The sequence below is a fragment of the Mustela erminea genome, chromosome 5 (assembly GCF_009829155.1).
Source record: "Mustela erminea isolate mMusErm1 chromosome 5, mMusErm1.Pri, whole genome shotgun sequence".
Lineage (NCBI taxonomy): Eukaryota > Metazoa > Chordata > Mammalia > Carnivora > Mustelidae > Mustela > Mustela erminea.
Genome location: NC_045618.1, coordinates 667115 through 680689, shown reverse-complemented (window position 1 = coordinate 680689; position 13575 = coordinate 667115). Strand labels below are relative to the sequence as shown.

At 63.9% G+C, this 13575-nt stretch overlaps 1 protein-coding gene across 4 annotated transcripts in view; it reads left to right on the top strand.

Annotated features, from left to right (window-relative positions):
- Positions 1-1109: 1109 nt before the first annotated feature.
- Positions 1110-13575, top strand: part of ADAMTS7 (ADAM metallopeptidase with thrombospondin type 1 motif 7) — a 40439-nt gene continuing 27973 nt past the window's right edge. For 2 of the 4 annotated variants that reach the window (XM_032341873.1, XM_032341869.1), the window contains exons 1-4: positions 1110-1488; positions 8265-8620; positions 10127-10292; positions 11246-11445. In XM_032341873.1, the coding sequence (XP_032197764.1) occupies positions 1353-1488; positions 8265-8620; positions 10127-10292; positions 11246-11445 (858 nt within the window). In that variant the 5' untranslated portion in view covers positions 1110-1352. Of the gene's footprint in view, positions 1489-8264; positions 8621-10126; positions 10293-11215; positions 11446-13575 lie in introns of all 4 variants that reach the window. The other 2 variants (XM_032341872.1, XM_032341870.1) reach the window with 1 other exon arrangement.

Below are 13575 nucleotides of genomic sequence, written 5' to 3'. Positions count from 1 at the left end.
TGCCAGGCACAGGCTTGGTGCACAGGGTGAGATGTGCGTGTGGCTGGATGCAGCGGCCTGAATTGTCCGTGTCATGGGGTGAGGGGGATGGAAGGGGGTTGGGTGGGACCCAGAGATCAAGCAGTGGGTGTAGCTAGGAGGGCACATGGGTGAAGCCAGGAGGGGTGATGGGGGGGAGAGGAAGAAGGTGACTCGGGACCAGAGAATGTGATGAAGAGGGTGGTCTGGGGAGGGTGGGAAAGTGCCAGGGTCAGGTGAGAAGGGCCGGCCCCAGCCCTCAGGTTTCCCATGTGGGGCAGTTGGGAATGACAGCCTAGGCTGTGGGCCTGGGGGCTGCTAGCAGAGGTGGATGAAAGGTCCCTGGGAAGTGAGGGCGTCAAGGAACTGAGTGGCCACGAACTCCCTGCGTCCTGGGAGGACAGCAGGGCTAAGGGTGCGGGACCTGGGAGCGAGCTTCCAGGAAGGAGGAAACGTGCAGGGGAGGTGACAGCAAGGAGTGCTGGCCTCCCCCAGCCCAGGGAACTCCAGGAGGTCCCTGTGTAGGGGACAGGGTGAGTGAAGGCCGGAGTGTCCTAGGACCAGGCTCCGGCAAGCACAGGAGGAAGGGCTGCGGCCACTGAGGACAGAAGGCGGGACCTGCGCCCACGGGACCCCGCTTTGGCCAGCGCTAACCCAACAGCCGCGCGGGAGAAAGGACACTGTGGCTGCGGGACGGGCCTCACGTGGGAGCCGCCGCCCACCGGCCAGACCACTCTCCTGAGCCGGCTTTGGAGTAGGGTCCACTAGGGAGTCCCCCGGGGGACCTCCGGACCCCTTTTCCCAGGGGGTCCGGCCTGTTCGGGGAAGGGCGACATTCCGGAAATTCCGGCTTGTAGCGGGGTTTGGAGGGTCGCGGCCCGGGAGGCCCGGCTCGGCTCCGCCGCCAGAGGGCGCCTGCGGTCGGGAGGGCGGTCACGGCCGTCGGGGGGCGCCGCGCGCGCCCGGCCGGGACCCGCCCCCAAACCGCAGCCGGCGGGGCCCGCGGGGCGGGGCGGGGCGGGGCGACGGGGGGCGGGGCGACGGGAGGGGCGGGGCGGCCCGGCCGAGCGGCCCCCTCCCGCCCTCCCTCACTCCCCTCCTCTCCTCTCTCTCTCTCTCTTTCTTTCTTTCTCGCCGTCGGGCTCTCGGTCCCTGGAGCCTCCTGCGCCGCCGAGGGGGCGGGCCCTGCAGCCTTTGTTGCCGCAGGCCGGGTCCCGACGCGGGAGCTGCGCGCGGGCCGGGCATGTCCTAAGCCGGACCCGGACCCGGCAGCGAGCGGACGGGACGGACGAGAGCGCGCGCGCGGGGTACCCCCGGCGCTGCCCGCCCCGGCCATGCCCGGCCGCCCAAGCGCCCGCAGCGCCCGTAGCGCCCGCAGCGCACGCAGCCCCCGCAGCCCCGCGCCGCGGCTGCGCCCCCTGCTCCTGCTGCTCTGCGCCCTGGCGCCCGGCGATCCCGGACCCGCACCAGGTGGGTGGTCGCCTTTCCCTGCCGGCCGGCCCCGCGCGGCCCCCGCGCACCCCGGGGGATCGAGACCGGGCGGGGCCGGGGGGCAAAGCCGCGCACCCGGCTGCCCCCTGCCCGTGCCTGGAGGCAGCCCCTCCGTCCTCGGGCGTACCGCGCGGGGCCCCTCCGGGGCTGGTCCGCGGGGCTGCACCGAGCGCGGTCTGCGCGCGGAGGGCTCCGTGTCCAGCCTCGTCGGCGCCGGGTCCGAGAGCAGCCCGCCGGGACGCCGCGGGCCGGGGCGCGGGGTCACAGCTCCGGGCTGCGGCGAGCGGTCGGCGGCGCGGGGGCCCTGCTCGCTCGCCCCCAGCACTTCCTGCCTCCCCTCCCCGGAGTGTGCAGACGCCCGAGCGCAGCGGAGGGGAGCGGAGGGGAGCTTCTCTCCCAGCCCTGGGCTCGGCTCTCTCTGCCCCGCCCGGCCGGCCTCCGACGAGCCTCTGGCCGGCGTCCAGGTCTTCCTCGGCCACGGAGCTCCAGGCGCGTCCGAGGCAGCCGACCTGGGATTTTAGGAGCCAAGGGTCTAGGAGACCCCCGGCCCCGCGCCCAGGGAGCCCCTGGTCTGATGCGGGTCGATCGGATAGCTTTGAGAGCCATGCTGGGCAAGCGGTCGGGAAGGCTTTGTAGGGGAGGAGAGGCCAGAGCCAGGAGGGACGGGAGATGGATGAACTCGGGGTGGGCTGGAGGGAGTGGGGACGTCCCTGACGCCGGGCGTGGGCCGCATTAGGCCTGCGTGCTGGGGATGGGGGGACTCTTGCCTCTCCAGCACAGAGACTGAAGGGAAAAGCGCCGGGGGCCGGAGTCTAAGGAGGCATTTAAACCAGATCTTAGAGGTTTTGGGGAGCCCTTGAGGGGAGTAGCTCATGGGTGCGGGGGTTTTAGGGAGGTTTCCTCTAGCAGCAGGGTAGAGGGGGTGGAGAGGGAGCAAATATTTAATGCGCTCTTATTTCTCACCCTCTCTACAACAGCCCTGCAAGGCAGGTGATAGAAAGTTCTTTCAGGATCCAGGGGAGAGGCTCGGAGAGCGTGCCTACCAGGTTGGGCTCCTTAGCTACCGTGTGAATCCTGTTCTCCCCCTGCCCAGAGCCAGGCCAGTGAGGACCGACCAGGTGATGGGGATGAGGCAGCAGGAAGTGGTTGCTCCAGGGGACTGTCCCTGAGCCCTTACTGGGGTCCAGGCCCCCTGGCAGTGGTGGGAGGAGCAGGGGGTCAGGACTCTCTTTACTTCCACTGCAGGCCAGCCCGGGTATGAGCTTGGCCGAGCTCCTGCCGCTCCAGGGCTGTAGTTAAGTGGGGAGAACGGTGTTTTCCCCAACAGGGTTCTTGGGAGGATCCAGATGCTGGGTATCAGTTCTTAGCCCAGGGTAGAGTGACCGCCACTGAGACCCACCGAGACCAGGGAGACCCTGCGGAGTCCTGTGGTTCCTGCCTGCCGTTTGCGCTTACCTGACAGAGCAGGTACCTTCTCTTGTCTGATCGGCCCCCCGCACTCCCGGGGGAATGTCTGTTCCTCTAACCCCTAGGTATACAGCATGGGGACCCCCGGCTGCCCCCACTCAGGATGCCTGAGCTGTGTGTCATTTTCTTTGGAAATGACCCAGGAGTCCTAGACCAGGGCCCTACCCTCTCAGCACTATCTTCTTTGAGACCAAAAGGGCCTATCTTGGACTCACTTTTAGGAAGTGTATCCTGACTTTTTCTTCTGTGACAAATCAAGGGGCTTGTGGGGGTTGATGGGACTGGGGCCCGGTAATGTCCCCATCCTCATTGCTGAATGGCACACATGAGCCCGGTGTGCATACCGGGCACACGCAGGCCGGCTGGAGGACACACACGTACACGCGTCCTGGTTATTTTTTCCTCTTTGACATGAGCATGGGGTCAGGTCGTTTGAAGGGCTGGACTGTGACTCAGGTTTTTGACAGAGAGGGGAGGGTAAACACATTGGCATTCTCTGGTAGAAGCTGCAAAGTGACAGTTCTGTCACCCAGAGGTGATACTCCAAGTACTTAACGCCCGCCATGGCAAGGGGCTCCGTCCGTTCAGCACAGGGCTCCTGACCCAGCAGCCTCCGTGCCTGGTGCCCGCAGCCGCACTCGCTCAGTCCTGCACACCCATGGAGCCTGGAGCCACAGTTAGGCCCTGTCAGCCCTGGGGGGCTGAGAGTGTCAGCCCGTCTCTGCTAGGGGTCGGCTGTAGACAGTGGACGGGCTGTCTGCTTCATAACGCCCCTGTCCCCCCTTATAAACCATTTTAATGGCAAAACAACTGAAGTTACAAAAAAGATGAGAGCAGAGCAAAACCAGAAAATAAAAGTTATTGTGGAGAGATAACTTCCTGTAAGTCTTTCTTTTTCTTTTTTTTGATTAAAAAGCTCTTTCTTAAGCCATTAGGCAAAGAGAGAAAACAGGCGTTTAGGAAATCGCGGAGAACCCTTTAGAAGCTCGCTTGCTAACTCTGGGTTATAGTTTTGCTCCCGATGGCTCCGTGCCGTCTCCGGTTCCCAGCACCTGCGAGGGAGCTCACAGCCCAGGGTAGCAGATGCGGTGGTGGTCGCCCCCCTCCGACAGGTGGAGAAGCAGACGGGGTGGTTGAGTTACTCACCCGGGGGCTCACCAATGCGGTGGCAGAGCTGAGATTCAGACCTGCTGTCTGAAGGGCGCGCAAGCCTTGTGCCTTTGACCTGCCTTTCGGTCACATTTCTGAAACAAATAGGCTGCTTCTTTATAAGTCACCTCGAATTTCTGTCTTGCGCGGTTTGCCCAAGGTGGAGAGCAGGGATTCCCAGCAGGGCCACATGTCGGGGCCGGGCGGGATTCCCTCCCCAGGGACACTTGCTTGGAGTTCTTGGGGTCATTTCTTCAGAATCCCCCCTGTCATTCGCATCCCTGACCCCCTGTCTGATGCCCCAACACACTGCTCTTGCCAGGAGCGAGCCACACGGCGGCCATTCCTTGGGGACCCGAGGGCTTCTGGCCGGCCCCCATGCCCCCTTCCCTTCGGCTGGCATTAGCGGCCTGGGCAGGAGTGGCCCATGCTCGGGGCGCCGCTGGGAATGATACTGAAAATGGAGTTTTGGGATGCAGCCGCTGTGTCTTCCCTCTACCTTTGTCCTTCCGCTCACAGCCCCGGGTTCTCCGGGCAGGCAGGGTGGCGGAGGGTCAGCCCGATGACGGAGTGACGTCCCCGGGCCACACAGCTATGGAGTGGCTGAGCCGGACGAACCTTCCTGTGTTCCAAGCCCATGTGTCCGACAGTGCCATATCTTATCAGCGCACCGTCTCATTTTACACGACATGTATCCGGGGGCGGGGGGCCCAAGCTGGCCACCTCTCTTGCCCGCACCTGTGGCATTTCCCCGGCCGGTCATGCGTCGTCCACTGCGGGATGCTCCAGGGTCAGAGGACCTCACACCACCCTGTCCGATGAGGCTTTTCCTCACTTCTGTCCGTCGGGGCTGTGTCCCCTCCCCTCGCCGGGCCGCTCAGCACTGGGCCCTACACCCCTTTCTCGATGTTGAGGGGAGGGACAGTGTCTAACACGTTTTTCCCGGACTTTGGCTCACCTAACCATCCCTCGCAGTTCGCAGCCGGGGGTGACGCAGCAGAGGCCACGCACCAGGGCGGCCTGACATGGGAACAAACCCGGCGGGCAGCCTGTCTCTTGTTCCCCCGTTTCTGTGAGAAGCGCTGTGCTTTAGTCCCTGAAAGACCGCGCAGCCCAGAGGCCAAAGGGCAGCCTGCATTGGAGGGGAACACACTAGGGGGTAGTGGGGTTGGCCGGGGGTACGGATCCCCTCCAGTGGGGCTCCCTGCTCCACGCCAGCCACTTCTGCGAGGTGGGAATGGAGGCTGACGTGGATGGCTAAGACTTCTCAAGGAAAGCTGAAAGTGGAGATTTTTGGACAAGATATGTCCCTTTTAAGCATAGGCAACGGATTAAATATTTTTCAATATTGGTGCAAGCCAAAATGAGGAAACAAGATCAACTCAGGGACAAGATGGAGCCCGCGGGCAGCACTGGACCCCGAGTGCCCCGGCAAGGGTGTCGGAGTGCGGCGTCTCCTCCAACAAGCCAGCCCACTGGCTTCCAGAGCTCAGCCTTGGGGACTGTCACGTCACAGGCCCTGCATGGCCAAGGGACATACAGTCTCTGGGGCCCCAGAGTCCTGGGTCTATGGATCCATCTGTCTGGAGGCCCCACAGCCTTTAGAGCTTGGCAGGTACTGCTGACGTCCAGCCAAGGTCACTCCCTGAGGAGGATTTCCGGACTTCCCTGATGATCACAGTCCCCTGAGGCGCTTAGTGAAAAAACGCAGCTTCCCAGTCCCATTTCCTGGAGGCACATTGATTCAGCGGGTCTGGGATGGGGCCTGGGAACTTGGTTTAATTTGGTTTTCACAAATTCTTACCCGAGAAGTCTGGGAAACCCTTGCATTCCTGTCCTCCAGAGACTTGGAGAGGGAAGCTTTGCCTGGAGCCTCACAGAGTGACCTCACCCGTCCGCCTCGGACTGACCTTGCTCTTGGACAGCGTCCCGTGGGCTGCCCACTGGGCGGCCGTGGATGCTGGGGCGCGGCCTCGGCGGGGGCACAGCACTGGCGTGTGCAGGGCCGTCCGCATGAGGTTCGGCAGGAGATGGGCGAGGTGGTTTCTGCAGCCTGGCCCAGATGGAGCTTTGGCTGGGCTTGGCTGCCCTCGCGGCCCCAACAGGCGGCCACAGAGAGGTCCCTGGCGGGACTTTGCCGGGCGCCCAGGCATTCCTACGGCCAGAGGGGTCATTGTCCTGGGCGGCCAGGATTCCGGAGAGCTGGGCATACACCCGGTTGGGTAGGGCAGGACCTCGGGCTGAGAGAAACATCGGACGGGCCAGTTTCCTAACTGCTCCTCAGAGCCTAGGGACACGAGCTTCAGCGCCAGGACCCCTGACCCCGACAGCGGCACTGCTCTCATGTGTCTGTGTGTCCACACGAGATTCCTTTTGAAGACCAGGTCTGGTAGCTACACAAGTTTGCATAGTTGCTCTAGGGCAAGTCCTTTATGTTAGCGACTGGGAGACAGGCCCAGGCACGGACCGCTGTGAGCGCACAGCCGTGTTCCGGCAGAGACCGAAGCCATGTGGGGGACCTGGAGTGTGGTCTCGGCTCTGTCCCTCTTGCTCTGTGGCTCTGAGCCAGTGTGGACGTCCCCGAATCCCCCTGTGCTTTCTCCAGAAGCAGCCTGCAGCCTTCACCAGGGGGGTCCTCGCCTGGAATCCCCAGCCCCAGGGACACGGGCAAGATGTAAAGAACCATGAACTCCGATGGGAAGATAGGACGTCTCTAAGTCTTTTACCTCTAAGTTAGCGTTTTCTTCAGTTATGTGTGGTCACACCCAACTACAGTAGCTTTAGCAGCCCTTGTGACTTGGTTTCCGACCCAGAAAACATGTTTTTCTGTCTCAAATACGGTTGTAGCTCATCACTACTGCACGGTTACCATAGCTGTTGAATTTGCCCTTAGGTCCTGCTTTGTGCATTCATGAAGGAGCGCTGGCGTCGGAAGCCCACTCCCAAAATTATGCTGATGACTGTATTTCAGTATAATCTGCTTCCTTGGCACTCACTTGCATTGAATCCTATGCATTCGAGAACATTATTCTGACAAGGGGTCCATGGCAAAAAAGGTTAAGAGAAGGTGTGACCGGGAACTCCATGAGGACAGCAATGGCCATTCCGCCAACTGCAGGGGCCTGAGTGCAGGTCTGCAAATTTTTTCCAGTCCTGGAACCTTCTCTCCAAATGAACTCTTGTGTGTAACAGAAATACAGCAGAGCCGCTCTGCTGGGGTCGGGGGGGGGGGCATGCATCTGGGTGGTCCTCCTCTGTCTCCCCATGCCAGGGGGCCTGGAGGCACATGCAGAACCCTCTGGCCCCTGAGAGTGCATTTTTAAATCCCCCAGGCTCTACAGTCAACGTAGTAATCCTGATCGTCGGCAGGTGCAGTCAGCCGGCCAGGCCCCTGAGGGTTGGGGGGTCAGTTCATTGATTCCCACAAGAGCCCCCAGAGTACAAGCAGTGATTACCCCCATTCCACATAGTCACCCAGCGTTTACTGAGCAACTACTTCTTTTAACGACCCGGAGCAATAAGACACTCTTCTGGCGGGTAAAGTTCCAGCAAAGACTAAGGATTCTCGCCCTCCTGGGGTTTACCCGGGGAGAAAATTAACAAACAGAAACATAGTTGAAATGTGAAGCCACATGGTGTGTCCGAGGTGCTCTGGGGAAAAATACCGCCGGGAAGGGGGTCAGGGAGCAGCGGTGTGAGGATAAAGTGCTCAGGGGAGGGCTCAGTGAGCCCCCGGAGCAGGACGTGACCCGTGAAGGTTCTGGCCCGCGGAGCCCCACCGGCGGGGCAGCAGGTGTGAGGCCGCTGGGCCGAGTGGCAGGCGCTCGAGCAGGTGCAGGGAGGAGGTGCAGGATGGAGCAATAGCCTTGCCCCGGGCCGCCTCGGCCGCTGCCAGAACTTGGCCTTTTCCTGATATGCCGCCAGGTCAGGGTGGGGGCCACGGCAGGGCAGGGCGGGGCGCTCGATCCATCGGTTTGGCCGCCTGGGGAGGGGCGGGGGCTCTTGGGGGGTTAGCGGGTAACCCGGGCAGAGAATTGGGCTGGGGAGGCGAGGTTCCGCCCGCGGCGGCGGCGGCACCGCGGCCTCCGCCTCCTCCGCGGCCCCTTCACTCCGGGTCGCCGCCGGCTTTCTCCCCGCAGGGCACGGCGTGGACGGCCGCGCGGCGCTGGACATCGTACACCCGGTGCGCGTGGACGCAGGGGGCTCCTTCCTGTCCTACGAGCTGTGGCCGCGCGCGCTGCGCAAGCGGGACGTGTCCGCGCGCCGCGCCGCGCCCACCTTCTACGAGCTGCAGTACCGGGGGCGCGAGCTGCGCTTCAACCTGACCACGAACCCGCACCTGCTGGCGCCCGGCTTCGTGAGCGAGACGCGGCGGCGCGGCGGCCTGGGGCGCACGCACATCCGCGCCCGCCTGCCTGCCTGCCACCTGCTCGGCGAGGTGCAGGACCCCGAGCTGGAGGGCGGCCTGGCGGCCATCAGCGCCTGCGACGGGCTGGTGAGTGCGCACCCCCCACCCTCAGGTCGGACCTGGACCTTGGCGGGTGTTGTCCCCCAGATGATGGTCCTCCCTCCTCCAGCCTGACTGCGAGCCGGAAGCACCCGCTGGCCTCATTAACACGGCCTGCGATGGGTCGGGGTGGGTCTCCCAAGCCGGCATTTCCCGCCCTTCCCCAGTGTGGAAGCTGCAGGGACAGAGAGCCCCCTTTGAGAATCACTCACTGTGTAGACCGGGGAACTCTTCAAACTTCAAACAGCGCAGCCCTCCTTCCTTGGGAGCCTCCGTTATGACTCTGTTCCCCCTCGGATCCCTTTAGGGTGTTCTCCGGGTCAGACAGCGGCGGGCTCCCTCTCCTCTGGGGAGATGGGGCCCCAGCCGGCCGCTCCCGGTGGAGGTGCTGCTGGCTAGGGCTGGGGGCCGCCGTTGCCTCCCACTGCCTCTCTGGGCAGCACAGGGACCCCTTCTGCTCCTGGGTGACCGGGCCTGCCCTCTGTGGGAGGTGGGGGGTGTGTAGAGGGGGAACGTGTGTGCACTGTCAGCCGTCCACCGTTCCCTCAGCTCCGAGGGCTCAGGGAAGCCATGGGCTGGAGGACAGGGCCTAATGACAGACAGCCCGCAGCACAGCTGCAGGTCACGGGCCCTCGGGAGCCTGGGCCGCGCCTCCTTCAGCTCGTTAATCTCGGAGAAGCCGCCCCAGCTGAGCCTGCGGGCGAGGAGACCAGCTCGGAGGGCACTGCCCACAGCCGCCCGGTTACACACTCAAACCCAGTCTCCGGGGTGCACTCAAACCCAGTCTCCGGGGTGTGCTTTCTGGCCCTCAGGGCTCTCGGCCCTGCCCAGCCTGGGGGGGTGGTTAGATATGGGGCCAAGGAGGGAGCTGCAGAGGTGAGAAAACCCTTCTCCCTGCTGGAGGCCTAGGCTTCCTCTGGAGGTGGTGGGCTGCCCGGACACTTCCCAACACCCCCTCCCCGGCCTCTCTGAATGCTGGCAGACGGGCACCCGGAGACACCCCCGCCTGCCCCCCTGCTCTGGCAGGCCCTGGGACCGGGGGCCAGGATGTCCTGGTGACAGCGCACATCCCCGCGGCTGGGGCGTGGGCAGAGCTGCTGTGTGAGTGAGTCCCTGCCTCGGGGAGACTGGGGTGCAGGCAGCTGCGAGAGGACACAATGGCTGGCAGCCGACAAGAGGAGAGTGGTCTGGGGGCCTGGCCGCTGACTCAAGAGGGCCCTCTGGGCCTGTGTGGAAGATGCCGTCTTAGATGTACCACGGCCCCGTTTCCTGCCCCTGACGGGTGAGGGGGGAGCGTCCTCCTGAGACTTGCGGCTTCCAAGCTCCACCTTGGGCTGAGGGTTCAAGGCCCAGAGGGAGGAAAGTGTGTGCATTTGGGGTCAGTCAGGAGTGCTGGGAGCGGTGTGGCCTCAGCAGGCAGGACGGGCCTCGGGGATGGGTGGGCAGAGCACCCAGTGCCAGCCCTGTCCTGTGACTCTGGCCCTTCTTTCCCAGAAAGGTGTGTTCCAGCTCTCCAATGAGGACTACTTCATCGAGCCCCTCGAGGGCGTCCTAGCCCGGCCCGGCCACGCCCAGCCCCACGTGGTCTACAAGCGCCAGGCGCCAGAGAGGGAAACCGCGCCCGGCGACCCCATGGCTGCAGGCACCTGTGGGGTACAAGGTATGTGCCTCTGCTGCCAGCTCTGGGGAGGGCCACGGGCCTGGAGGCCTGGAGGGCTTTTCTGGAAGCCTCCCTTGCCCACACGTCCATGCTCAGCTCCCCTGAATCAAAAGGATGCAGACAGGCCGGCGGACATCACTATAGCCTCTGCCTTCCGAAAGGCCCATGGGCCTGGGGCCTCTGCTGCCAGGCCTGCGCTTGCCCTGGGCTCCTCCCTCTCTGGTGCCTCCCCTCCTTGCTCACTGAAGCTCTGTTGGTTCCTCCCTGAGCAGCCAGCCCAGCAGTGCAGCTGGCCACCAGCCTCCTTCCCGTCCCCACACCGCCCAGCCCACCATAGCCAACCTCGGTTCCTGGGCAGCTCCTCCTCTGCCCAGCGGCCACATCGCTGGCCAGTCGAGCCGCCCAGCAAGCGCTGCTGGGCTGTAGGGACTGCTTGGCTGGCCTGCCGGCCCTGGAGGCTGCCTCAGCTCAGGGCCTCCGCTCAGCGGAACGGGTACCCAGACTCACAGTCTTCCCGGCTTCACAGATGTGTGTCCTCTTCTCTGGGGCAGCCTGGGACAGGCGACCAGGTCTCTAGTGGGGATGGCCTCCCGGGTGGGCAGGGGCCCGGGGGGTCCCCTGCGCTGGGATCCACCCAGCCCCACGGACCGGGAGCTCCTGGGGGCCAGGGGGGAGATGGGGACCCATATCTACCCTACCATCATGCCCCGAGGGCACCTTCTGAGGGTCTGCGGCTGATTCCTCTTTACTCCTCTGGGGAGCTGGGGTCAGGGGTGGAAAGTGACCGGCGCAGGGTCACACAGCACAGGCCCATGCAGAGCCACAGTGGGAGTCTAGGCCGCTAGCTCTGGGCCCGGTGCCATTCCTGCGGCCCTGGGGCGAGCTGCAGAGTAGAGGCCCTTGTGATGCACACCCTGGGCCAGCCCCTGACCCCCAGCTCCCGGGGCCCACAGCATCGGCGGAGCCGGAGGCACGGCGGGAGCGCTGGGAGCAGCGGCAGGAGGGGCGGCGGCAGCCACGGCCGAGGCGGCTCCATCAGCGCTCGGTCAGCAGAGAGAAGTGGGTGGAGACCTTGGTGGTGGCCGACCCCAAAATGGTGGAGTACCATGGGCAGCCGCAAGTCGAGAGCTACGTGCTGACCATCATGAACATGGTGAGCCTGCGCGGTGCGCGGTGCGCGGTGTTGGAGGCGCAGGACGGCCAGCCGGCTGGACCCCGGGTCTGGGCAGGAGGAGCGGCATCCGGGCTCTGGAGTCCAGGCGAGCCAGGCGGGTGCGGGGGGCCACCAGGAGAGAGCGGGGCCCACGCCGGGCCTTTGGAGGGGGCTGCTGCACAGAGCAGGGGGAGTGGAGACGGGCGGGGGTTACAGCTATTGTCCGCGACTACCTGGGGAGCCGTAGTCGTGTTGGTTCATTCACCCTGGTCTAAGCAGACCTTCCCGCTTTGTGCCACGATCCTGGGGCACTGGGGACGTGGAAGCACCCAGTCAGGGTGGCCCCTGCCTGCAACACCAGCATTTGTGAGTGTGCGAAGGGTCTGTCCAGGGTTAGAGTCCGCCAGCTGCTGACCTCGGGCTACACCTGGCCTGCCGGAGCCTCAATTTGCTTATCTGTGACCTGGGCGTGATGATGGGAGCCGGGGCTGTCCCTGGGGCTCTGGGCTCCGCAGGCCAGTTGGGAAAAGGAGGCCGTGAGAGGGTGAGTGACCTGCTCAGGTCATGCTGCACACGAGGCAGGGCAGACCTGGATGGGAGCTGAGGCGTCCTGTCCCCCCCCCGCCCAGTGCCTGGTGGCTGGAGCGGGTGATTCCTGAACTGCGGGGTGCCAACCACCCCCTCCCTCCGGCCTCCCTGTGACAGGAAAGATCAGTGCCCCAACCCTCGCAGGCCACCCAGGGGACAGATGCCACGTGGCCCCCTCTCCTGGGTGAGCACAGTGTGCACTCCGCGTGCCGGGGCCACAGTCGGCTGTGTCCTCTGCACTAGCCCCTTACCTCCCGCAGCCCCGAGACATCCAGTGTCTGGCCACCGCCTTCTAGAGGTGAGGCGGGGGTTCCAGGACAGGAGGGGCCTCTGGCCGTGGTCTTTGCGCCCCCACGGCTCCGGCCTCACCAGCAAGCTCAGCTCTGGGCCAGTTCCGGCCTGACGTGACCGTCGTCAGGCTCCCTGCTCCTCATGCAGTGAGAGCCGCTGCCTTCCGCCTGGCAGGTCTCCTTCCGGGAGACCTCAGAGCCCAGCCAAGCCTCCGTGTGGCCTTGTCTGCCCAGCACGGGGACGCCCTACAGGCCAGGGTTTGGGGGGACTGAACCCCAGGGGTAGGACGAGCAAGGCCAGGTTCTAAGGCCACAGGGTCATTGTCCCGTCTCAGGGCTTAGCCCGACAGAGGCCCAGGAGCTGGGCTGGAGCCCCCGGCTGTTCATTTCCCCTCATCCTTCCTGGGTGTTCCCCAAAGGCCAGGTGCTGGGCCCTCCAGGCTCCCTCATGGTGTCCCCTGGGGGATGGGTCAGCCATTTGGCCTGGGGCCTGGCCCCTTCCTGCCTCCCTGTCCAGGGGCACAGGACCCGTGCCTTCACTTTAGGAGCCCCGTCCTGGAGGAGGGGTTGGGGCTCTCATTCATCTGCTTTGGACCATATCAGGCTTTCCTGAGCCGGCAAGTCCGGCATGGGTCAGGATGGAGTGAGACTGCCCAGGAGCCTCACAGTGCTGCGTACCTGGGACATGGGGGCAGGGTGAGGACAGCCTCTGAGAAAGGCTGCGGCCTCGTGAGCACCTGCTTGTCCAGTGTCCCATGGTCACTGCCTTGCCTCAGGCTCACTCCCACTTTACGGGAGAGGGAACAAAGTTTCAGAGAGGTCACTGTTCACTGTCACATAGCTGATTACTGGCCGAGCCAGGGCTGGAGCTCAGATCTGCCTGCCTCCAAAGCCACACTCTGTCCTCTGCCCAGGGACAGGCAGCTGTGAGGCTGTGGTGGCCAGAGCTTGCTAGAAGGATGGGGGAACAGAGTGGTTGAGATGAGGAGAGCTCACCCCTTTTGTCCCTCTGGAGGACGTGCTCATTCACTGAATGCAGAAGCCCACGCATGGGAAACTCTGCTTCATTGTAACGTTTCTCAAAGAATGTTCCAGGGAGGACTTACTCCAAGAGACGATAATAAGTATTTTGTGAAAAAAGGTGGCACAGTTGGAGAAGTTTGGCAATAGAGGTTAACAAAAAGGAACACAACTCGTTTGCTGCAGAACTTCTCAGAGCCTTCAGAGCTAAAGTGCACTGAGAATCTCTAAA